The sequence below is a fragment of the Ochotona curzoniae genome, unplaced genomic scaffold (assembly GCF_017591425.1).
Source record: "Ochotona curzoniae isolate NIBS_2020 unplaced genomic scaffold, NIBS_Ocur_1.0 scaffold_3208, whole genome shotgun sequence".
Taxonomy (NCBI): domain Eukaryota; kingdom Metazoa; phylum Chordata; class Mammalia; order Lagomorpha; family Ochotonidae; genus Ochotona; species Ochotona curzoniae.
Window position 1 is genome coordinate 29,387,589 of NW_024467106.1, and position 22,943 is coordinate 29,410,531.

Below are 22,943 nucleotides of genomic sequence, written 5' to 3' on the forward strand. Positions count from 1 at the left end.
TCCAGCTACGTCCCCTACATGCTTCTGCCCGGAATATCTCCTCCGTCCAGGCAGAGCCTAGCAGCCAAGCCCAGCAGCAGCTGTCATGGACATCCCCTGGGGCTAGTGGTGCCCAGCCTGCCCAGAGCTGGCCCAGATCCCCGGCACCTTGACCCAGTGCCCTCCACCCCTTGTTTCTTTGCATCCCCGACCCCAGGTCCCCGGCTTTTGTCTGCCTGTGATGTCTCAGGGGAAGGAAACAGCAACTTAGCCTGCTTACCCCCGGGATTACCTTTAACAAGTACCCAGAGGCCCCAGGAGCTGTGCCCTGGGAGCTGCAGATGCCGGGCAGCACTTCTCTGGGGACATCCTGAGTCACTGGTGTTGTCAGCTCCCCAGCGCCGCCTCACACAGTCTCTCCCTAAGGCAGACTCACCCAGGCCGTGGGCTCCCATTTCCTTGGGTATCTCCGTCTGCGTCTCCCAGCTGCAGCCGTGCTAACTGGCGGCAACACAGCTTGGGCCTCAGGTCTCTAGGTACATTTTAGTGGTGGCAGCCCATGCATCCTCCGTGTCCCTCTTGATTTCTCTGTAACTTCAGGAAGGAGGGGTTGCAGTCTGCATGTGTACACACACACACACACATACACACTTCTCCCCTCCACTGGCCAGTTCCATAGCCACCTCCTGGACAGACAGCAGTCCAGTCTTGCTCTCATTAGATAGAGACAGTCACACCTGCTTCTCCAAGACCTGGCTTTTTCTAAGCACCAGTGATAACTGTGTGACAGTCATGCTGCTAGCTGTTGAGGAACAGGTAGCACACGGTGGCAGGTGCCTATGGAAATATCCACCCTGGGCCTCCCCCCACCTGCAGGACAGCGCAGTGTCCTCGTTCACACACATACAGCCACTGGCCAGGCAGGAGCCTGCAGAGGGCGGAAGAGGGGCTCACCCACACGCGGGTGGTGGGATCAGACTCTAGCTGCTGCCGATGCTTCTTGGTGACCTTACCACTGCCAGACTCTGCCTCAACCCTGGCCACCATCTCTGCTGCTCTTGGCAGCCCCTTCTACACTGCCTGCCTCTCAGACACACTCATAGAAGCAAGGGGTATTCTGGGCCTATTGCTGTCAGGCAGATGAGAGTCTGCTGAACAAAAACTCCACCCCTCCCAAAAGCCAGCAGTTACAAGTGGTTCTGTGTTGGGGGGATTGGGCAGATGCAGGCTCCACTCCCTTCTCTGCTGCTCCCCTCTGTGATGCTGGAGTGTCCACACGCCCAACCAGGGCCACTGGCCAGCAGTACAATGCAGCCATCTCACCACTGTGCCCAGACCAAAGTAACGAGCTTGCCCATGAATGTCACAGAGAGAGAGTGGCCCCCGAGTCAGTGTCCTCTGATGACTTCCTTGTCACTCAGAGAAAGGCACCTGCTTTGGGACATCCCCCTCTAGCCATTTCTGGCCCTGGGCTGCTTCCAAAACCCACCTGCCAGGCCCCTGCCTAGGCCCTCACACCGGCCCTTCCCCAGGCCAGAAAAAGTACCTTTTCGTAGCTTCCTCCCTCGCAGTCTATACTGAGACACTACTCTCTCTGGGATGTCCCCCACGGCCCCCTGCTGGAAACGACAGTCTCCCTGCAACTCCCAGGCCCTGTGGTCATGTGGCCCAGCTGTGTGACAACCAGTGGGCCTGCTGCCCAGCTCCCCCACCACAGCAGGAACTTCCCCTGGCGGAGGGTACTCTGGGCTTCCAGCACCACTCTCTCCTGGGAGCTGCTGAAAATCTGTTCCATGAGCAGACAGATACACGTGTACCTAGCAACCAAAGACGTTCAGGGCATGCCTCCCTCAGGTGCCAGGACCGTGGGCGCCCCTTGGCTGCCCTGTGCTTGCTGCGCTCTGAGCTCACGCTGCCTCCCCCTACCCGCAGATGGTATCACGGAGCCATCAGCAGAGGAGACGCTGAGAACCTGCTGCGACTGTGCAAGGAGTGCAGCTACCTTGTCCGGAACAGCCAAACCAGCAAGCACGACTACTCCCTCTCCCTGAAGTGAGTACCACCCCTGCCCACCCAGCTCCGTGAGGCCACACGCTCCCCCCCGAGTTTGTGTCCTTTCAGGAAGCTTGCTGGCATGAGTTACAGCAGACCCTCATTTTTCTCTTCTCTTTTGTAATGATTTATTTATTTCCTTGTTGAGACTTATTTATTTTACAAAAGGAGTTACAGAGATCTCCCATCTGCTGGTTCACTCCCCAAATGATTTCAGCTGGGGCCAGGCTGAAGCCCCAAGCGTGGAACTCCAAGTCTGCTATGTGAATAACAGGAACCCAAAGCTCTTGGAGCATCCTCCGTTCTGAGGAGCCTCTGTGGTAGCCATTGCTGCCTTGCTCAGAGAGAGAGGGTCTTCTCCCAGGATTTATCCAGCCAGGATTGTGGGAACCCACAGCCCCTCAGCCCCCTCCAACCTCATGATAGCCCTCTGATGAGGGACATATGGCCCCCTTCTGCAGATGAGCAAACTGAGGCACACAGTGAGAGGGTGTGGTCCACATGGCAGGGCCAGGGCTGGACTTCCACTGCTGCTGGGAGAGCAGCCCTTTTCCTGTGCCCCGGCCATTGTCTCAGCTGACCTGATTTACATGCCTCATACCTGTTGGGAAGAATCCAAGCAGTGTTGGGGATGGGGGGAGTGGTGAAGGGGTGTGTATTTGCACGCACTCGCTCGCACCTGTATACATGCATGTGTTCAATTATTCCTCACCTGCAAGACCTTGCTATCAGGATGGGTGGGCCCAGGAGTAAGGGAAAGGCATTAGGACAGGGACCCCATTATTGAGTGCCATTACTGAGTGATGCCTAAGAGACTGTCTACAGCCCATTTTATGGGTAAGAAAACTGGGGCCCAGAGAAAGAGGCACAAATAAAACTTCATGACATAATTGGGGTATAAACCTTCATTCAGCCAGCACAAATCCCCTAGCAGCCGTGAGGCCCTCTGTCCCACTCACTCAGTGACAGAAAGCTGGCCTGCTGGGATGCTGATGAGGGCACTGTGCTCACCACCTTCACCCACAGATCCCCTGGCAGGGACTGGTAAAGGAAGCCCTTGGCAGCACTAGCTGTCCCGGGAGGCCTGGGTTGTGTTCCCTGTCACTCTATCAGAGAATCTCCTGTGGAAACCCATCTGTCTGGGCTGGGGCTGGGAAGGGCAGGCCTGAAGGCCCAAGGGCCCTCTGCAGAAGAACTGACTGAATACACAGCAAAAGGGTAGGTACCCAGTGCCAAGCAGAGCTTGGGATAGCTGCTCTATTTATGTCCCAGGCCAGTGCCAAGGCCCGTGGTGCCACCTGCTGAGCAGCCAGGCCATGTGGCAGCTCAGCAAGGCATTGTATGAGCAACACCATTGCCAACCTGTGGAATCCACACCCTGCCATGCCCAGACAGCAGCCACACACACAGGCCCAGCTCACGAGTAGGTCTCAATGCCAGCAGGGCCATGTTCCCTCCTCCCTGCTCCTCCTCCCTGGTGTATACTATCTGCTAGGGACATGACCTTGGCTGGTCCCACCACCTCTCTGCACTTTGCCTCATCTATGCCCTGGAGGTGGCAGTGGCCCACTCCCAGGCAGCCACATCTGTACCATCTTGGCATCATGGCCTCCTGCCCCTGATTCCTGTGATCAGCCCTACTGTTAGGACAAAGTCCATTTTTTTTCCCCGAGAGCCACAGGAAGGACCTAATGTCCAAAGTTCAGGATTGGACACTGCTCGGTGCTCACTGGATAATCTTGAACAAGCTCCTTCCCATCTCTGAGTCTTGGGGTCACCACTGCTGGCCATGCAGGGTACTCCCATCTCTGCTTTAGGAGTTGTTAAAACTCCACACACATCCAGGTAACCCAGTCTGCAGGTCCAGCAACCCCTTTGTTCCCCGTGTGCTCTGACTAAATCCAGTGCACCTTCCAGGCCCGGAGAAGAGGAGGGTGACAGGGAGATGGCTCAGAAGCCTATGCAGGCTGGACCCCAGGCAAGAATGTTCTGCATTCAGGCATCAGGCTCTTCGTCTCCTACTCATTCTGTCAGTCCAATCACAGGGACTGCAGCTTAGCTGGCTGGTCTGCTCCCAGAGGGGCTGGAGGTGGAGGTATAGTTTTGCATGCTTGTCTAGAGCTATCAGGTCACCACCCTTGAAAGCCAGAAGGCTGGATGTACCTGCTGAGCTGTCCTGTGAATCCCCACACTGGGGTGAGAGAGGAGTGAGTTGACCCATCCTGGCCTGGGCCAGACTACCGCTGAGAGGGAGGTGGGCTTATTTCCCAGAACAGCCCAAAGTGCACCTGCTGACCACAGAACAAGATCCTGGCATTCATCACCTTGACTGTGGTGGATGGTCCTAGTACTGAGTGTCCTAGCTGCTTGGGGTGGATACCAGCTCTGTCGACTGGCATGTGAGGGGCAGGGCCTGCCTGGATGAGTGGGGTGGGGCACGGCATTCCCCACGCAGGCAGGGTGCGCACTGACACTGGAATCCTAGCTATGCTGCTTCCCGCCTGCCTCTAGCCGCTTCTACCCAGAGCCTCAGCTTTGCTCTGCATGGAGGGAAGACTGGGGAAGTCCAGCCTCGGAGGACAAGGCACTCCACCCATCCCATGCATCTGAACCCTCTGTACCAGGCACTTGGCTGGGCATCAGAGAGCAAGCCAGCATGCCAAGGTGGTTCCAGCTGTGTCTCACTGCAGGACAGTCTGCCTGGATGGGGTAATCTAGGACCCCGAGTTGGCACTTGGGTGGACAGCCAGGAAGAGCTATAGTGGGGAGCCTCAGGGAGAAGTCAGGCATGTGTCTCAGGTGGAGGCAATAGCCTGGGCAAAACCACCACACGCTGTAGGAGAGCCCTGCAGACTTCAGCATCTCCCCCCACAGAGGAGCTGGAACACAGTTCTCAGTGTCAGGGACCCCCCCCGCCACAGAGGTTCCACTTGGGCGAACTCCCTACCCCCTCTCCAATTCCCAAATCTCTACTTTCCCATGTCAATAGATATTGCATGTGCCAGAAGTCCCACACAGGTATCCTGGGGGCCTCCCCATACCAGCCTGCCATTGCCCTAAATGACAGCGGCACCAGAAAACACTGCCCTCCTGCTCATCCCAGGGAGCAGGGAGCCACGTGGCCAACTAGGGTCGCCCCAGTCCCTTTGCTTTGTATGTAAGGAAGCTGACATCTGTAATGGTTCATGGCCAGGCTGCCACCCCCCTGTGTCTCAGAGGTCCCCCTCCACAAGGAGACCTCATTGCCTCCATCACTTCCCACTCCCCCTACTCCCCTGGCTGGGTCTCTGCTGGGTCGTTGGGCTCCCCTTCCCTCTTTTAATCCTAGCACCCATTCCTGGCCCCTGGACACGCTCACACCAGCCTTGGGAAGCTGAGAGCTTGGTCTTGAGAGATTGGCAAAAAGAAATCAAACTCCAGCATCATCTCCCACCTCCTCTGGCAAGATAGGTGGAGGGGAACAGACTGGAGGATCCCCACCAATCCTTCTCCATGGATGGCCCTCCACAAGTCCTGGCTTCCAAGTTCCTGCCAAGCAATACAGACACGAGGCACATGGGAACTCCCCAGGGGTAGGGAGGAGCAGGGACAGTACACACAGGAAATCCCCAGCTCTAACAAGTCATGAAAGTCCCGAACCCAACGGAGGAAGCCGCCCCTGAGTCCTCACAAAAGGGGCCTCTGGCTTTGGAATCCCAAAGGCAAACAGCCAGAGTCCAGTGCTCCAGAGCTGTTTCCGGGTGCTCCAGCCTGATGGCCCATATGTCTCCCTCCTCCTCCTCCCACCTCCATCCCTGTTCAATGTCAGTGACTTATGGAGTTGCAGGTTAGCAGGAAGTCCCTGAATCCTCCCCTAGTCACCCATAGAAGATATATCAAAAACAACCCAAGGGAGATGTTCCTATGGGCCAGCAAGGAAAGCGGGGACTTGAAGAGGAGGTGTTTGAAGGGAGAGCAGGGCTTAGGTCAGGTACAGTGCAGTGAGAGCAGACCAGGCCCAGAGGCTGTGAACTACAGACCACACTAATGTCAAGGGGGCTGCTTGAGCTGCAAGGGAGACCTGTCGTGAGAGGCCCGGGAGATGGTGGGCAGTTCAGGAGCAGGCAGGCTGGCCAAGTCCAGGGCTGGAAGCCCTTTGCAAGCTGCAGAGGGAAAACCACAGTTTCTGTAGTCAGAAAGCCCCGAGTTCAAGTCCCACTGCCACCGTTCAGCAACCATGCAATGCTAGGCAACTGGCTCTGCGTCCCTGATCATTGCCGAAGAAGGAGGGCTTGGCAGGAAAGCCCCTTGCATGGCACTGTGCCTTAGGAGCTGCTGGTCATCTCTGCTCCCTGGCTGTTCTAGAGACTTTAGACATTGCCATAGAAGCTGCAAAGGGGACAGAGTCCTAGGTGACAAGGCCAGCTTGTCTCTGCTCTGCTCCATGGATGTGGGTTCACTTCTCCTGCCTTGTGCTTCTGTAAGAATGAGGCTCCAGGGTTGGGTCAATGCACCTGCTTCCAGTCTGGGGGGCTGGGGGGAGGTCCCAGGATCCATTCTCCAGCTGGGATGGTAGGAAGACACCACTTACTTCCTCTGCTGAGTGAGTTTTTCTTGTCCCCTCATGAATTAATGCAGCAAAGGAGCATGTTTTGCAACAGTGGCCTGTTTGGGTCCGGTGGGCAGCTGCTTGATCAATCATGGTTTGTGGTGGCTGACAGCCAGGAGCAAGCAGGAAGAATGCTGGGCGGGGTGGGCGACCGAGCTGAAGGCTGGCTGACCAAGGCTCCTGCACATGCCCTTCTCCTCCATCCTTACGTAGTTACACTCACCTTACATCACAGTTAGGGGAAAAAAAGCTGGGCTTGTCACCCTGATGCTCTGCCTCATGGACTACACCCTCTTCTTCTCGAGGATCTTGGGCCCAGCCAGGTCTCTGGATGCTTTGGCCCCAGGACCTTGGCCGGGCTCCTTCACCAGGTGTTTCTCTGATACTTCTCCCTGGTTTGCAGCGGCATGCCAGGGATATCCTGGGCTTGAAGAGGTTAGTCTGTCTGACTCTGCAATCCCCTGGTCAGAATGCCTGACCAGCCCCCAGGGAAATCTGCTTCCGGCCCCCAAACAGCCGTTAGAGAAGGCACAGCTCTGTGGTCCTCCCCCTTACCAGGAGGGGGAACTGAGACTTTGACAGCTTCAGGATTGCGTCCCGAGTGGGACACGTGACCAGGAAAGGCCTAGAGAGTCGGCTGTTTGTTCTCAGACGTTCTCCATCTCCCACAAGGGGCTGGGAGTAGAAGAAGCCAGAGAGGGGAGCGAGGCCGGGGCCGGCTCAGGGGTGCAGACCCTCCTCTGTCTGGCTGTGTATACGTGATGGAGCAGGGAAAGGACTGGCTGCTGAGCAGGCAGTGGGAGAAGAGAGGAGGGGCGTGGAGTCAGTGCTATGGGTGGGTTTTGGGAGCAGCTGGGTGGGGAACAGCATGGCCAGCTGGCAACATGGACCTGAAATATAGTTGGTTTTGAGAGAAAAACAGGCTCCCCTCCCTCCCCAACTCATCTCCTGTCTTGCCACCACTACCTGAAATCCAGCCGTTAGAGGAGCCCTCGCACATTCTGCCATGCCTGCACTCTGCCATTCCTGGTCTATTTGACTAGTTGGGGCGAGGGGAGGAAGGATGTCCTTCCCGACCTGCCCATCCCCCTCCCTGCCAGCAGGCAGAGTTGCCCTTTGTACCCTGAGAACAAAGCTCTGTCCTGTCCAGCCTTCCTGGCCACTCTTGGGGTCTGGGATCCTTCCACCAGCATCTGCCTGGCTGGTAAGGCTGCCAGAGCAGGCATCGGGTCTCCCTGGCCTGCCAGCTGGTCCATGCCTCCTAGGCCCTGAGGCAGCTCCCTTTGAGCTCCAGGTGGTCCAAGGAAGAAAAGCATTTCTTTCCACTCACGTCTCCAACCTCTTTCTACTTTGATGTATTCAACAGCAGCCCTGGACCACGAGTGTTTCCTCCATCCCCGCTGGCAGGGAGGACTCAGAAGCTAAATGGAACCGAAAGTGGGATTATTTGCACAGTCGTGGTGTCGGCCCTAGGGACATGAGTGTGCTGCGGGCTTTTGCATCGATTCAAGTTCAGTAAACAATAAGGCCCCTGGGGCAAATGGCATTGCCCCCTTCCTTGGCCCAGTGGCATTCAGTGGGACTCAGGCTGTGGGCTTGCAGCAGTGTCAAGTGCAGGCTTGGGTCATTCCCCAGGCCTCTCAGCAGTGACAGCTGGAGGAAGCAACTAGAATGCTTTAGGTGGAGACCATGGCTGAGGGGGGGGTGGGTTGCTAATCTCTCTTTTTGCTTCTCTTTCTTCCTTCCTTTTTTTTTTTTTAAGATTTATTTATTTTTGTTTAAGATTTTTTTATTATTATTATTACAAAGTCAGATATACAGAGGAGGAGGAAGATCTTCCATCCGATGATTCACTCCCCAAGTGAGCGCAACAGCCGGTGCTATGCCAATCCAGAGCCAGGAACCAGGAACTTCCTCCTGGTCTCCCATGCAGGTGCAGGGTCCCAAGGCTTTGGGCCATCCTTGACTGCTTTCCCAGGCCACAAGCAGGGCCTGGATGGAAAGTGGGGCTGCCAAGATTAGAACTGGCACCCACATAGGATTCCAGCACATTCAAGGCGAGGACTTTTAGACACTAGGCAACTTCGCCAGGCCCTCTCGCTCCTCTTTCTCTGTCTTCTGCTGGAGGGCTTTCAGGAGGAGGTAGCCTCTGCAAGGTTTATGGCTAACCAGGCGGCCTCTGCGGCAGCCCCTCCCCCACCAGCCTCCGAGTTGGGTTCTCTTCTATAAAGCATCACTCAGTTTGAATTTCCAGGTGGAAACTGGAGTGCATGAACTTGGAGCTCGTGCTTTCCAATACCCCTATGGCAGCCACAGCTGCCGACCTTGACCCTCAAGATGAGAGTATGACCTTGTGGCTGAGTGAGGATGTCTTTGTCACTTTGTCACTGTCTTCCTATCTCCCCACCGCCAGTGGACCTGGCACATAGCAGGTGCTTGGGGGGACAGGCGGGATTCTATTCAGGAGAAAAATAATGACAGCATCCTAGAATAGCTATGACTGTGAGTGAATCGTAGCATTCAGCCCAGCCCAGAAGTGCTTACACAGACATAGGCTCATGGGTGGGGCAGAAGTAAAGGAAGTTCTTGTACCAAGTTGTGAGGAACAGCGGCTGTCTGAAAAGGTGAAGTGACAGGTGACTCATTTTGTTTTTTTGGGTTTTTTTTTTTGGCACCTTTTGCTTGTGTTTTTAGATTTTCTACAGTGAACCTCCTTTATTTCCTACACGGGTGCAGGTTCCCAAGGCTTTGGACTGTCCTCGACTGCTTCCCAGGCCACAAGCAGAGAGCTGGATGGGAAGTGGAGCAGCTGGGACACGAACCAGCGTCCATATGGGATCCTGCACCCGTGTAGGAGACCTGGAAGAAGCTCCTGGCTCCTGGCTTTGTTTCAGCTTAGTACTGGCTATTGCAGCCATTTAGGGAGTGAACTAGCAGATGGAAGATCTTTCTCTCTGTGTCTCTTTTTCTCTATTAGTATGTTTTTCCAATAAAAATAAATGAGTCTTTTTTTAAAAAAATTCTTTATTTGAAAGCTAGAGTGATACAGAGTTTTTTTTTAAAGGTTTATTTTGTTTTTATTGGAAAGGCAGATATACAGACAGGAGAGACAGAGAGGAAGATCTTCCGTCCGATGATTCACTCCCCAGGCGGCTGCAACGGCTGGAGCTGAGCCAATCTGAAGCCAGGAGCCTCTTCCGGGTCTCCCACGGGGGGGGGAGGGGGGTGCAGGGTCCCAAAGCTTTGGGCCGTCCTCGACTGCTTTCCCGGGCCACAAGCAGGGAGCTGGATGGGAAGCGGGGCTGCCGGGATTAGAACCGGTGCCCATATGGGATTCGGGCGCGTTCGAGGTGAGGACCTTAACCACTACGCCATTGTGCCGGGCCCAATACAGAGTTTTTAACCTGCATGTTCACTCCTGAAATAACTATAACAGCCAGACCAAAGCCAGGAGCCCAGAACTCCATCCTCATCTCCCACATGGGTGGCAGGGGCCGCAACCACTTGAACTGTCTTCTGTTTTGCCCAAGTGAATGAGCAGGAAGCTGGATCAGAAGCGAAGCAGCTTGGGGACTTCAGTGAGAATCCTGACAAGGGATACCTGGTGCTTTACCAGGTGCTGTCACAATGCCAGCCCCTGTTTTCATTTTTGTTTTGTTTTGAAGTAAGGCGAAGCCAGAAACTCCTTGTCTGTGGGTGGTAGGAGACCTGATTTGGCTCTTGGTTCCATTTTGAGTTTTTCTGTGTGGCTTACCTGTGCCGGTTGTTTGGGATTGGTCGTCACACCGTAGAGCATCAAGGCAAGAGTATGCACTGCCCAGAGCCACCATCCCTGGTTCAGATCTCATTCTACCTCTTAGCACCCCTGCAGCCTCACTTCCTGCTTCTGTACAATGGGGGCAGTGGCCAGACTGCTTCCCAGGCCCCTCTGGACGTAAACGATGCAGTGATCAGTGATACGCCTTATGCACTTTTGAGCTGTCATGATCCATTCTGTCCAGCTCCTCCAGCCTGTCTGCGTGGCCCTCGAGGACAGACCTCAGAGGTGTGTGCTAGCAATGCCAATGAAACCAGGGTACTTATGTGAGCTCTGACATGAGCCGGGGCTGAGCTGGGGCAGCCGCACAGGTGGCAACATGACCACATCGTGGACACAAGGCTTCCCACCAAGGAAACACATGCCTCTCTGTGTCCTGAGTCGTTCACTCAGGTGTTCCATCCACGGGAGCTGTGCTTCTCAACAAAGTACTTGGTCCCAACAGTGAAAAACTTGTTGGGAGCCCATAGCATGCGGCTATACTGGGAAAGCTGGTCATCCCCATGGCCCATGCATGCTGAATAATATGACAAAGGCCATACCATCAGGAGAGTCCCTGGGCTGTGTTTATGGAGGCTCCACCATCCTAGGGAGGGGGTGCCACTGTGTGCACTGTGTGATGATGTGCCAGTTAATGAGTGCTGTAGGAGTAGCTGTTAAGGCCAGCAGCTATGTCACCTGTGGCCAGGGCTCCTAGGGTACGAGCCTGGGAGCAGGTAAGAGCTCCTGACTCAAGGATGGGGCATGATGAGGGGCGTGCCGCCATCACTGCAGGGCTAGAGCAGTCAGAGCCAATGGTGGTGTCCACAGTGGGGGGCATGGGGGCAAGGAGCAAGGGCATTCTGACCCCTGAGCATTACCAAATGGAGCTAACTCTGCCACACCAAGTAGTCTCAAAGCCCCCAACTGGGGTCTCCTCTCCCCCTGTTGGATGCAGTGCCATGCACACAGTCGGCACTCAATAGATGCCGGAGACCCTGACTGTGTTCACAGAGAGGCCTCTCCTCACTGCCACGCTCACAGGTCCCCTGTGTGGCATCGTGCCTCCGAGATGGTGTGAAGTCCCCGTTTGGTGTTCCTGGACATGGACCTAAGGGCAGAAGAGCCCTGTCCAACATCAGCCAGCACTGAGGTTCTCCTGCTTAGCCCAGGAACTGCATAGCTGTGTCCGGAGCTTCTGGATGGTCAGTGTGGCTGAGAGCAACAGACCAGACATACAGACAACAGACGCGCTCAGGGTTCGGCCCCGACGGCATGGAGCCAGCCAGGCAGACCAGATGGCCAGCAGCTCACTTGCCATCTCCTGCCCAGTGTGCGAGAAGCAGGCTCCTGCCAGGGCCCCCAAGCCTTGAGTCCTGCATCTCCATCAGGGCCCTGCTCTTGACCTCAAAAACCAGAGCTGGAATCTGCTGCCAGCCCTATCTCAGCTTGCCAGCCTGCTTCCCAGAACACTGCCCGGGAACAAGGCTCCTGAGGGAATTTTGGGGTGCCCGCTTCGATGCCCAGTTGGGCTGTGGAAGCTAACTGTCCTGGAGTCAGGTTCGAGCTGGCCATCCCCCAGTGTCTTCAGGCCCCAGTGTAGTACCCTGCCCTGGGTGGGGAGGAGTGTCCTGTCTCCCTCTGCAGCCCCGAGGGTGGACTCTGCTGGTACCTCCTTTTCACAGGTGGTGAGTTCAAGGCACTCACTGCCCACTAGGGAAGGCCGGAGTTTAACCTCGCTGGCACCTGGGGCCAGACTGGTCACAGGGAGCAGGCATGTGTCTGGGTGCATCCCTGGCCTCTGGATGCTCGGGGCACCCCCGTGTCCCCCAAACACTGCTGGATAACTCAAGGTGCTGGGGGGAGTGCAGAGCAGACAGTGAGCACGTTGATCTCAGAGGAGCATAGGCTGGTGAGGGTCGGCCTCAGGAGAAGGGAAGCCTCCTTGGCCCCAGTGGCGGCATCCATGCTATTGGTGCAGACTTCATAGAGAGCTCACCCTGTCATCCCACTGTCTCAAGCCTGAGGGTCCACTGGGACTGGGACTGTACCGCCTCTTTGCCACCATAAGGGCACCCATTTGATGGGGAGACAGAACTGTACCCATGTCATCAGTGGAATCTGAGTTTGAGTGTGTAGGTCTTGCTTATCCCACCTCAGAGTGGGCCTGGTGCCCCTCCGTGTGCCAGGCATGGCCATCAGGACGAACACACAGGACAGGGCTCCCTGCATGCGGATCTCACGAGCTTGCAGTGGTAAGAGCCCACTTCCGGGCGTGCTGCCTGCCCACTGGGGAGCCACGGATCGTTCAGGCTCTAGAGAGCAGTTCCCAATTCCCTTTCCGACTCAGCGGCCACCAGAAAGCCTGTGCGTGCCACTTTCTGTAACCGGGTCCTCCCCTGCCATCCCCCGAGGACAATTCCTTTCCCTTCTCCTGCATAAATATTGCATGCAAGTATTTTTTTAAAGTCATTTCATCGTGAAAAGAAGCGATTTAACATAACTATCACCCGCAAACCTTCATGAAATATGCATTGAGCAATTAGGTCTAAAAGCGAGAGGTGAGGCCTCACACCCCGCTCCCATGGGCGAGAGGGTGGCCAGAGGCAGCTGCAGGCTGCGCAGTGTTTTATTAAACCCGTGATGATGAAGTGAGGTGGGGTGTGTTTGATAATCCGGGTGTTGGGGAGGAGCGTTTTGTGATGGTAATGAGGCAGGTCACCCACTAGAGGGACACTCCTCCCTTCACTTCGCTCTCTCACGCTGTCCCTATCAAAGGAGACCACAGGGTGGCTCCCCAGGGGATCAGTGCTGCCCCGTTGGGAGCAGGCCCAACCCTGGGCCCACCTGGCTGGGTCTGACTTCACCTGCAGGCCTCCCACCTTACTCATACTGCAGGCTCCAAGGCGCCCAGAAGCGGGTGATGAAGGGAGAGAGCCCCCGTCTTTGGTCTCTGGCCATTGCAAAGAAGCCCCGACCCTGCTGGGCACACACCTTACCCTGAGATTTTCATCTCTTCCTTTGCACACCAGCAGGCCCCACTGGTTGGGAGGCATTGAGGAAAGTGTGGCGGCCCTTAGCCTGACAGCTGTCCCACCTCCCTGTCAGCAGTGGAGACCAAGACAACACATGGGGATTTTTTTATTACTAATCATTATTATTATTTGAAACTCAGATCTTCCATCTCCACTGATTCATTCCCCAAGTGCCTGCAGCCACATGAACTCAAAATTTCTGCCGTATCTCCCACATAGATGGCAGGGGCACAAATGCTGCCGCTGTCACCTGCTGCCTCCTAGGGCGTGCCGTAGCAGAAGGCCGCAGGTACAAGGGCAGCTGGGACTTGAACCCACGCCCTCAGCTAGGTACCTGGGCACATCAGGTGGCATCTTCACCACCATGTCCAATGTCTGTCCCATTGGAATCTCTCAACACCTTCAGAGGTTCCTCCCTCTGCCACCTTCAACCTTCAGCGACATTGGAGACACTGCCACCATCACTGGCCTCCCTGCTGAGTGACAAATGTCACGGAAGCTCATGTGGGATGCAAAGTTGGCCGGAACCTGCTTGCCTGCACAACTGAGGTGTCGGGCTCAGCCCCACCTGCCACCTGTCCTCCATAGCCTCTGCTTTGCCCTGAATTCTTACTCCCCCAGGCATTACCAGCTTGGTACCTCCCAAGGTCGTACTCTGCTCCCTGCCCAGCATCCTTCATGCCCACAGCCCTGGAACTCTGTCTGGGTCTCCCTAGTGGGTGCAGGACCCAAGCACAAAGGCCATCCTCCTCTGCTTTCCCAGGCACATTAGCAGGGACCTGAATAGGTGGTGGGACTGGAACCAGCTTTTCCACTCTCCCCACTGTATTATTCCCAGCCACTCGGCACCGTGGCACAGTCACAGTCCTTGGCGGGCTGGCTCGGGATCGGCCATCCTGGCCATGGCCAGTAGAGGAGTGCTGGCCCCCGTGGGGTTTCGTGTTCCTCATTTGGCACCCCAAGGCCTGAGCCAGTGCACCCGATGCTCCCCAGCCGCGACAGTAATGAAGCCTCCGGTGCAGTGACCCCTCGCTGGGGAAGCAGAGCTTGCCACAGGCGCTGTAATTAGAACCTCAGCAGCCTTAAAAAATCTTGATTTAAATTTCAATTCTTTACAGGAATTATTCTCTCTTGAAACTGTAATTGCTCTCCAAATGATTTCCTTGAAGCCAGGGGTGACATCTCTAAATACATTATTATGAACAGATGTAGTGCTCGGCGCCTGCACTTCATTAGCCATTTGTTCTGCCCGTTTGAAAATGGTCCTGGAACCCAGATTAAGGTATTAATAGAGCGGGCTCTCAAGGAACCCAGTGCCAGCAGCAGGAGGCATTGGTGGGGTCCCCCAGTGCAAAGGTGGGAGCGATGCAAGTGACAGAAAGGAACCAGAGGGCAGCTGCTGGCCAGGCCACCACCTCCTGCTCCCTGATGAGCCCTCGGCCACTGTCAGGTCACAGGTGTCCAGGATTGACCAAGGGCGAAGGAAAGACAGTGGATGGAGGCCCAGTGGCTGGAGAGATGGCAGTGGGCTTCACCCATGTTAGTGAAAAGGTCCCAGCCACTGTGACCATCTCAGGCTGTACTCCGCCTGGAGTGCTGACACAGGGGAGGCTGCCTGGTCCATAGGGCACCTGTTCTGCCCTCGTCTCCACCAGTGCCCTGCACCTAGCAGACACCTCCAGGCAGGTGGGAAGCTGGCCTGATGGGCAGGGAGGGGGGCCTGGGTGATGCTCTCTGTGGAACTGGGCTCCAGCAGGCAAGAGCAGGTGGCTGTGCAGGTGTCCCTGGAGGCATCAGACAAGCACCAGGCCAGAAAGATACTGCTGGGCCTCAGAGGAATGTCTCATCTGCTTTCTGACACTCCGACAGACAGAATACCCAAGACTTAACAACGAGGCTGATTCCTCTGGGGAGAGCCCCCAGGATCTACATGGCATGGTGCGTGGCTTTCCCACGGGAGCTTGGGGGACACTGCACAGGCGGGTGGATGCTGTGCAAGGAGCTGTGTGATTGCTTCGGGGTGATGATGTCCCCCAGTGGCCTGATCAGAGCTAGTCCCCTGGCTAACTACATGCAAGGCAAGCTGGGAAATGTAGTCCCTGGCCAGGCAGCCCCTTCCCAAGGACCAGGTGCTACTGCTAAAGTGGGAACAGCTTGCTTGCCATCCTGGCCTGCCATACTCAGTCTCCTCATTCATCAGTCGGGGAAGGAGAGTAGTGACCCCTGCTGTCCCTGGTGAGGTGCTGGATTCAGGGGTGCTCCCGGGCCCAGCTTCGTCTCAGCTGCTCCCAGGCCAGCGTTCTGGTGTACAACTGCCGGCTGCTTGGGGGCTGACGACCACTGGAGCAAGAATTGCCAAATGCCACCAAGCGAGCCGGCCACAGGGTCACTTTGGCCTCCTGTCCCGCAGGTTCTTAACCAATCTCTGTGTTTGATTCCACAGGAGTAATCAGGGTTTCATGCACATGAAACTGGCCAAAACCAAAGAGAAGTACGTCCTGGGCCAGAACAGCCCACCGTTTGACAGTGTCCCGGAAGTCATCCACTACTACACCACCCGGAAGCTGCCCATCAAAGGTGCGGAGCACCTGTCCCTCCTCTACCCAGTGGCCGTGCGGACCCTGTGAGCAGAGCGGCCCCGGGTGGGGGCTGGGACCCCGCAGCCGCCCGCCTGCCTGCCTGCCTGCTGCCAGTGACCAGTCTGTGTCATGTGTATGGTACCACTGCGTGTCCCCAGAAGGCTGTCGCCACTCAGCACTCGGCCGGGGCTGGGGAAGAAGGCCTAGTTGAAAGCAGCCGGAGGGACGGAAGCCATCCCAGCCCCCACCCAAACCCTTCCTGAATTTCTGTGAATTAAACTATTTGCAAATCCAAAGAGATGCCTGGGAAGGATGAACAAAAACAGAGCTGCCCAGAGGGAGGGCAGGGCACCGGCTCCCCGGGGCGTGTTGCTTTGTTCTCCCTGGGAACTCACACCTTGAAGGGTGGGCAGGAAGCCCAGGGCTCCCAGCCCAGCCTGGGGGGTATGCCTGTGTGTGTGCACGTGGGCTCCCATGGACAGAGGCTCTGCTCCCGGCAGCTCAGCACCATCAACAGGACATCTTCAAGCAATGGTGTGCGGTCCAAAAGAGGCTTCAATTATTTATGAAGAGGGCGTGTAAATAAAACAGTCATTTAATATATATTCTTAATCCTGTTTTGAAAAAAAAAATCTTCCAGAGATGGAGCTCTTATTCCTGCTGTTGTCATACCCAGAGCAAGGGCCATCTCCTCTGGGTCCTCCATGGGATCGCAGACTGGACAGTCAGCAGTGGTCCATGGACCTGGGACAACACTGGGGCAGGGATGGGGTGGTCCTGAAACCTCCCCTTCCCAAAGTGTCTTGCAAGACCCTGCCCCCACCCGCTGGCCTCAGCAGTGACCTTGCCAGGGCCCTCCAGTATGGCGGATCTGCAGAGGGCGCTTCCGGCCCAATCCGTGCAGCAGCACTGCCTTGAGGGAAAGGGAGGCAGGGAGAGGGACAGGAACCTGCCTGCAGGCACACAGCTAATCAAGCTCCAGGAACTCATGGTGCCCATGCCCTGGCCCCAGGATGGCAGCAGCCCAGCTCCCCGGGCACATGGATCCCGTGCCCTGGCCCCAGGATGGCAGCAGCCCAGCTCCCCGGGCACATGGAGCCTGCCATGGTCTGTCCACTCTCACACAGATGGAGTCACCTGTGCACTGGCAGACATCAGTCTTGCCCCATGCTTGACAGGAGCAGGGCTCTACTGGCACATTCGGGACAGATGGCCCCCCAGAGTGCTACCACGCATTGCCTGGTCTTTGCTACACACACATACACACCACCTATACAAGTGATCTAGTTTGGGCACAGGTGCTAGAGCCATCGCCAAGCTCACGTCACCCTTACCTGCATGGTATGAATCTGGGCACCGTCCTCCCTGGTGCCGTGGCCAGCAGGTGCTGGCACTGGGTGCTACTCTGTCACAAGCAGTTCTGGGGGGCAGAGGATGGCAGCTGCAAAGGGGGAGAGATTACCACGCCTCCCACCGAGTTAGGGCAAAGTGGAACTAAAAGTTGTGCCCACTAGGTGATGATGTGGACTTCTGCCTTCGGTGGGCAAAATCGTTTTCCTGGTGGTTTATCATTAGTGGCCACCGGCCTCTGGGGTCATCCTGGTGTGTTTCCTGGGACCACAGGCTGTTGCCGAAGAAGTCAACCTTGACTCCATAGCTGTCACCTTTTCCAAAGCATCCCTCCCATCAGGGGAAGGAGACAGGGAGGAGTGCTGAGCGTGGCAGGGGTGTGTACGAGGGGGAGGAGGTAGGGAGTGTGCACCTGTCTGTCCCAGGGAGGAGCTGCTACAGAGCTGAGGCATGTGGCAGGCGGGGCAGGCTGAGGCTGCACCCTGGAAGGCTCTGTCCTCGTGGCCTGCAGGGCGCTCTGAGGACCACGGCCACGCCTGCCACCTCACCTCCGGAAAGGCCGCCCTGCCCCCTGGAGGGACTCCTGGGATCCTCTGCCTGCTGCTTCCGTGCTCAGGGCCCAGGCGGGTAGAGGAGCCAGCTTACAGGATGGGAGCTGCCAAAAGGCATTCTTCCCCCTCTGCTCCCTGGACCGCTCCCTCTTCCTCCTCCCATTGTGGCCACTTCCTTCGCCAGCGTGTGTGCACGTTTTCTTGGACACCTAACAATCGAAACGCCCTTAAGAGGTTACCGCTGTGGGCTGGGGTGTCTGGGCTGCTGCTTCAGTTTATATACACTATTTATTTATCTTTATTGGAAAGGGAGATCTACAGAGAAGACAGACAGAAGTTCCAGGCCACAAGCAGGAGCTGGATGGGAAGGAGAGCAGCTGGGATACGAACCGGTGCCCATATGAGATACCAGTGGATGCAAGGCAAGGATTTAGCCATTAGGCTACTGCATTGGGCCCTGTATTTTTTTTTTTTTTCATTTGCTGCCAGCCCAAGGGAGAGGAGGGCAGGTGAGAGGAGTGAAGGCACACACCATCCCAGAGCTCCCATGGCAGAACTTTTGTCATGCTGCACCACGCCCATGCCTTTTGATCAGCCCCGGGTGACTGCAGTGGCTTACAAGGAATAAAGAGGCTGCAAGCTTCCCCACAGGCCCAGTCTGCCCAGGCCAGGCCAGAGGGAAGCCCTGCAGACATCCAGCAGGCTTCCAGGCAGCTGGGGACAAGGGCCCGTCAGCCTCCCCTGCAGTCCCAGCACCCTGGCCCTCAGGCAGAGTCAGAACCAGCCCACCAGGCCCACCTTGCGCCCCTCCTGGACCCTGGGGTCAGTGTGTGCTAAAACCCCAGCAGGTGTGCAGGACAGAGAACTGTCCCTCCCACCTGCCAGAACTGGCCAAAGTCCGAATCAGGCAAAGTTGTCCAGAAGGTGCTGGTTCTTTCCTGAACTATCTCGGGAACCTGCTGCTAAAATAGTCCTGGTCCGTGACCCACATGAGGATGGGTATTAACACAAAACTGGTAAGATAGAGGGCGCACACAGTGCTTCAGGCTGTCCCAGCGAGCAGGGGACCCTCCTGCTTCCCAGCATGCTCCATGGTGGAAACGGCATGTGTCAGCAGACATTCGCTGAGTGCCCACCCACCGCTCCTGGACAGGAAGTCTCCAGCATGGTAGACACTGGATCATGTGTGACAGAGGGAGCACAGCCCAGCGGTCTGCTAGGGGTGGGGAATTAGGCGCAGTCAGGTCCTGGAGGAGGAAGTTTCCTGGGAGTCAGGGTGTGGGGTGGGGGAACACCTCTCCTCCTCTGTCCCTGGGTCCACACTTCCAGGCCCCTCAAAATCCCTTCACACAGACCCAAGGGGCAGATACATTCAGGAGAGGGCATGGTGTCCTGGCCACAGTGCCCATGGGGTCAGCCAGGACTCAGGGGCCAAGCAGGATAACAAAGAGGAGAGGCCACTCCTAGATGCTGCTTTGGAGCGTGCTGGGACATCAGGGCTGCTTTCCCTTCAAAATTGGGTTGAACAGAATAAGCTAACGGATGGCCAAGAGTAGGCCCTTGGGCACTGGTGGAACGCATCATCTCCAGCCAGAGTCCACTGTGGAGGGCCAGCTGCATAGGGACCCAGCTGGACAGGCCAGCTGCTAAGGCCGAGGAAGGCACAGAGGCTTGTTCAGGACCACACAGCAAGTCCATCTCCACAAGCTGGGTGGGGCTCAAACGGTCAGCTCAGAGGGTGAACTATTCCAAGCACAGCAAGGCTGGGAGGCATAACAGAGGGTGGGAGAGTCTTCCCCAAGCTTATGAAACAATATTGTCCTTGCTGGTTTCCTCTGGAGTGGGAGTGTCAGGTCCCGCAGTAACCACTGTCCCCTCTGGCCTTGGAGGCAGGGGCTTTGGGAGGGCAGGCGCTGAAGGAGCCATCAGTGAGGCTATGCTGCCCTCGTGTGGTTGCATATGGAACTGCAGTCAACAGGTCTTAATGGCAGAAATTGAAACCCCTAGGAGGAAGAGGCAGGTTGCCCAGAGTGGTGCTTGGTGGAAGCCCCAGCAGGAGACCCCCATACAGGGTCTACGGGCAGCTCAGGCTAAGGAAATAGTAGTGCTGTATCTTCCCTCTGCACCCTGCTCCAAGGCTTCAGTTTCCGGCTCCACTGAGAAGGAAGGACTGGCCATGCTAGCACAGAAACAGTTCTTACTGATTGTAAAATTAATATGCGACCAGAGTGTTGGCATGAAGCCTGCATCCCAATGTCTGGGGGTCTTTTCAGGCCCTGATTGCTCCCACTCCTGTCCCAGCCCCCAGCTGACACTCCTGGAAAAGCAGCAGATGACCTGAGGGCTTGGGCCCCAGTACCCACGTGGGAAACCCCAGTGAGTCCCTGGCCCAATCGCAGCCATTGTGGGCACTTGGGGGGGTGACTCAGTGGATGCAAGCTCTGTCTCTAACATTTTGCCTTTCAAATAGCTAATAAATTGTTTCACACAATGATTAACTTCACTGCCCTAAATTTGTCTTTTTAGAAAAATACAAAAGAGAAAGTGAAAATAGCTCTGAAGTTAGAACCTTGTACCATCAGTGTCTTTGAGTGCCGCCCAGCTCTTTCCCTAAGCATACTGAATGAATTCAATACGACCGGCCTCGAGCGGCATTTCCACTCCCAGGTTCCATGTGCCCTGTTTGCCACCCACCACCGTGCAGGGCCATGTCCTTTTGGGCTTCATGGCATGCAAGCTCTCATGAGCTTTTTCTGCAGAGCTGCTCGTTGCTCCCTTTGCTGACATATCTAGTTGATATGTCAGCAGTTGTGAGGGTGCTGTGTTCTGGACTCTTCCTAAGGAATGCCTCCCTGGGCTGGAGGCAAGGAACAGCTTGGGCTTTCATCCCCCAGAGACACAGCAGATCATCTGCCCCCCATTGTGACAGCACCCACGTGCACCCCAAAGCAAGGCTGCTCAGTTCCATGGAAGGACTGGGCACAGTATAAGCTGGGCAAGCCAAGTTCAAGTGCTCAGGCAAGGGAGGAGAGTGGTGGAAGGCTGCCCGACACTGCTTGGTGGGTGACCAGTTGTCCCTGCTTAGGGGCTGCCCAAGTCTTTCCACATTGCAGTGGGGTGATGCAGAGCAAAACCACAGCAGTTGATTCTGTCACCTTAGTCTCCATCTCCCAGAGTGACCCTGAGGTCACCTTGGGAGAACAAGACCTTGGGCTGGGAGGCATGGGAGGTACCCAGAGCGGCTCACAGGGAGGCCTGCCCTCCTGGGGCACAGGAGACAGGGTGAAGGGGAGTTGGGGTAGAGCCTGCCACTCGAGCTCCAGGGCAAGCTCCACCCCCACCAGCCACACCACGAGCTGCCCAAAGCTTCCAGTTCCTCCACCGGCGGAAGGCACGGAAGCAGTGAGCGCACTGGGCCACTGCGGGGCTCCCAAGTGGCCTGTGCCAACTCCCCCAGCAAGCCCCGGCTGTAGAAGTCAGCCTTCCAATGAGGTCAGCCAGAAGAGCAGCTGCGATGCCACAGAATTTCAAAGGAAACTTCTTAGAGGGCCTGGGGGACAAGGGCAGGAAGCTGCCCTGGCAGAGGGGCAAGTGGGGCTGGCAGTCCCCGTGCAGATAAAGGATATGCTCGCCTACAGCCCAGCTTCGGGCTCCTTATGAACTCCAGCCTCGTGAATGTCAGAAGTTGAATTTAGCAGCCGGGCCCAGTTCACAGGTGGGCAGAGGACAGGAGGAGGGGAGGACATGGGCGCTTCTGCCCCAGGAGCCAGGAAGTGGGTGACATCAGCCTCTGAGTCCCTTTGCTTTCCTTGGAGGACAATTGAGCTCATCTACCAGGTGCGGTCTGCCCATCCCAGAGGTGCCTCCTGCAGGACCTCAGAAAGTAGGATCCCATTCTACAGACAGGAAGACTGAGGCCCTGAGAGCAGGAGGATTTCCTGGCAGGTGCATCACCAGGAAGGGGTGGTTCCCAGATTCCAAGCAGAGTGTCCCAAACATGCAAATGAGGTGGAAATCTCAAGCACTGACGGCCCAGGCTGACCTGCAAACGTACGGGGTTGTATCGACCCAATCTTTTCTAGATAAAAACGTGTTTGTGTTTCCCAAGTTCAGCTCACTCCAATTCCAAATAAGGTGTCCCCTGACCCCACCCAGAGGTCAGCCACTTTTCTGAGCCACCTGTAATTGTCCCTGGGGTTCGGCCCCAAGCTAGGTGGGTGGCGGGGAGAGCAGAGGTCTTCTGTTTCGCCCTGTAGTGCTTCTTCCAGCCCTGGACTTTTCCTAGGACCTGCCTGTCTTCACTCCCAGTAGTGCTTGGTGGCTCACCTCTTCCAAGGAGCCTTCCTGGATGGCAGCAGATAGAGTTTCCCATTCTGATCCATATGCGCTGTGTTTGTTCTATGCCTTTCTCAAGCAGCACTGGTCTCTAGGACTGACTGGGCTCTGAGCCCTACAGGAGGGACCCCGTGTTCACCCTGTATCTCATTAGGATGAACTGGCACACTAATTCTTGTTTGCTTTTGATTTATTTATTTATCTTAAAGGCAGAGTAAGGGCAAGAGAAACAGAGACAGAGAAATCTTTTTGTCTTTTTTTTTAAAAAAGATTTATTTTATTTTTATTGGAAAGTCAGATATACAGAGAGGAAGATCTTCCGTCCAATGATTCACTCCCCAGGTGACCCCAACAGTTGGTGCTATGCTGATCCGAAGCCAGGATCCAGGAACTTCTTCCAGGTCACCCACACGGGTGCAGGGTCCCAGGGCTTTGGGCCATCCTCGACTGCTTTCCCAGGCTACAAGCAGGGAGCTGGATGGGAGGTGGAGCTGCCAGGATCAGAACCGGCGCCCATATGGGATCCTGGCATGTTCAAGGTGAGGACTTTAGCTGCTGGGCCATGCCGCCGGGCCCAAGAAATCTTCCATCTACTGGTTTACTCCCCAAGTGGCCACAGCAGTCATGACTGGGCCAGCCTGAAGCCAGGAGCCAGGGTCACCATCCAGGTCTCCATGT

The 22,943-nt window shown here is 56.1% G+C and overlaps 1 protein-coding gene across 1 annotated transcript in view; it reads left to right on the forward strand.

Moving 5' to 3' along the window:
- The window catches only part of SHB (SH2 domain containing adaptor protein B), a 103,860-nt gene extending 87,622 nt beyond the window's left edge, over nucleotides 1-16,238 (forward strand). Inside the window, exons 5-6 of the mRNA XM_040963517.1 lie at nucleotides 1,912-2,031; nucleotides 15,894-16,238. Coding sequence (XP_040819451.1) covers nucleotides 1,912-2,031; nucleotides 15,894-16,077 — 304 coding nt within the window. The 3' untranslated portion in view covers nucleotides 16,078-16,238. The remainder of the gene's footprint in view (nucleotides 1-1,911; nucleotides 2,032-15,893) is intronic.
- The last annotated feature ends 6,705 nt before the right edge of the window (nucleotides 16,239-22,943 follow it).